General features: G+C 27.1%; 1 protein-coding gene across 1 annotated transcript; it reads right to left on the reverse strand.

Annotated features, from left to right (window-relative positions):
- Positions 1-804: 804 nt before the first annotated feature.
- On the reverse strand, positions 805-1986 carry Bm17277 (Uncharacterized protein; the record flags this gene model as incomplete). Its single annotated transcript, XM_043083077.1, has 4 exons — positions 805-972; positions 1107-1328; positions 1430-1642; positions 1888-1986. The coding sequence occupies 4 exons, from the start codon at positions 1984-1986 to the stop codon at positions 805-807; spliced, it is 702 nt and encodes a 233-aa protein (XP_042939011.1).
- Positions 1987-2248: the final 262 nt, after the last annotated feature.

Genomic DNA, 2248 nt, shown 5'->3' on the forward strand with positions numbered 1-2248 from the left:
TTACTTGAATTGCTGCTTACATATATGTTTTATAATTGTAACTAATGAATTAAAAATTTTTCTATACAGTCTCCTTATTATAACTTCTCTTATTCTAATAATTACCACTTTTTTCTTATTCTAATTTCATTTTTTATTTCACTTAATTTGATTTTTTCGATTTGCAACTAATATTAATACATTTTACCGATTTTTAGTTCTAATTTTATTGATTTGAACAGCAAAAAACAGTACGTTTTTTTTTTTTTTTTTTATATTAGACGCTTCGTTGCCAAACATTAAGCTTTTGCTACCACAGAATAATAACAATGAAAATGCGTCAAGTTTTATGATTTTTATTGTTTGAAAGCTGAATTAAGCAAGAAAAATTACATTTATTTACAAAGAAGCAAATATAAAATCCCAATAAATAAATCTATGTATCAAAGAATGCACAAAAAAATTTTTACAAATTAAAATCTAATTCGAAATAATCTCGCGAACCTTCAAATAATTTACAAAAAGTATCAAATAAAATTTAATAATCCATAATACAAAAACTTATCTTAATTGAACACCGGAAATGTAAAACTATTTCAAATTATATATCATGTAAGCAAACATTACTCCAACCCTTATCTGACATAAAAGTAACGTAAAACTATTTTTTTTTTACGTGATTCCAATTGCTGGGGTTCAATGCAGTTCATTCCTACATGATATTTCTGGTGTAGAAAAGCAAATAAAAAAAAATGGGCAAAGCAAAAGCTAAAAGCGAAAAATTTCCACTTTCTTATTGCTAAAGCAAATCATATCAGCTTAAAGTTAGTGATTTGTATTCAACCATTCTGATATCTGATTTTTAAGATCATCAACTTCCTCATCCTCATCATAGCATGCTTTTATTAATCGTTCACTTTCTTCTCGCAAACGGTCTAATCTGTGTTCTACCTCTTCAAATTTTTTCTCTTGTACAATTGACATTTTTCTCATCTATAAAAAATTTTCAAAGAAATTAAAACTAACAATGTACCCAGTATTTCTATAGTGTTATCTGATAATGTCACCAGAGGAATTGCTTGAAATTATCATTGTAATATGTACGGATTTACAATCCAAAGTATTACCTCTTTTAAATCTATGTTTTCTTTTTCCAATATAAAAATCGTATTCCTGAGTTCTGCATTTTCATTTTTCAGTTCATCGTTTTCCTTTGTTAAATTTTCAGCAGCACGAATTATTGCAGCAGTAATTTCACTTCCAAAATCCAAATTCTCAAACAAAGTTGAGCTTTGATATCTTATATCTTCCTCATTGATTCGAAAATGCTGAGCCGTCCTTTTTAGCTCCTAAAATTGACAAAAATTAGTCTTAAAAAACAATCTTAACATTATTTAACAGTTTTGAAACTCCATAAAACAATGAAAATTTCTCGAAAGAAGAAGCAAACCTGCATTACTTCTTCACAATGTTCACATATTTTCTTGAAAGTATCTCCTTCTCTTTCATTATTTTCCAACTGTTTAATTTCTCGGTCATGCAAGCAATCCAATAATACGCTCAAGCTTTTAAAGTTTTTCTCTGTATACTCATGCATTATTTTCATTTTACTCGCCATTTTTTGCATTTCATCCAAACCCTTTGACCATTTCTCATTCAATTTCTGAAATCCGATCTATAGACAATATGATGATGAATGTACTATTGTAAATAAAACGATATTCAACATTCAAATTTACTTCCTGAAGATTTTTTACATAACGTAGCATTTTTAACAGGAAGGCACAGTTCTGATTTTCTTCAGACTTTGTTTTGATAAACTCTGTCACAAAATATAGGCTTATCTGTCCATTTGTTTTAGAAATTCTAGATTAACAAAACTTATACAAGACTTTAGATAAGATTTACCTGCATTAAACTTGAGAAACAATTGTTGTTTTCAGAAAACTGAGTTGTTATCACTTCTCGCAAACCATTAAGCTTTGATTTTGTACTCGTAAACAACATCTCAAATCTGTTTTTTTCCTCCACCATTTTTTCCATTATCGCTTCTAACTAAAGATTTTTGATTCCTTTGTTCAACTGGAAAATATAAAGTCATTAAAAAAAAAGTACTTATTAGTTTGCAATAAAGATATTAAAAAAAATACTTATTAGTTCGCAATAAAGATATTGAAAAAAAATACTTATTAGTTCGCAATAAAGACATTAAAAAAAAAAAAAAAAAAAAAAAAAAAAAATGGAGATCCTTTGAATCAAGCCAAATTGT

Source organism: Brugia malayi (assembly GCF_000002995.4).
Source record: "Brugia malayi strain FR3 genome assembly, contig: Bm_204, whole genome shotgun sequence".
In the NCBI taxonomy this organism is placed as follows: domain Eukaryota; kingdom Metazoa; phylum Nematoda; class Chromadorea; order Rhabditida; family Onchocercidae; genus Brugia; species Brugia malayi.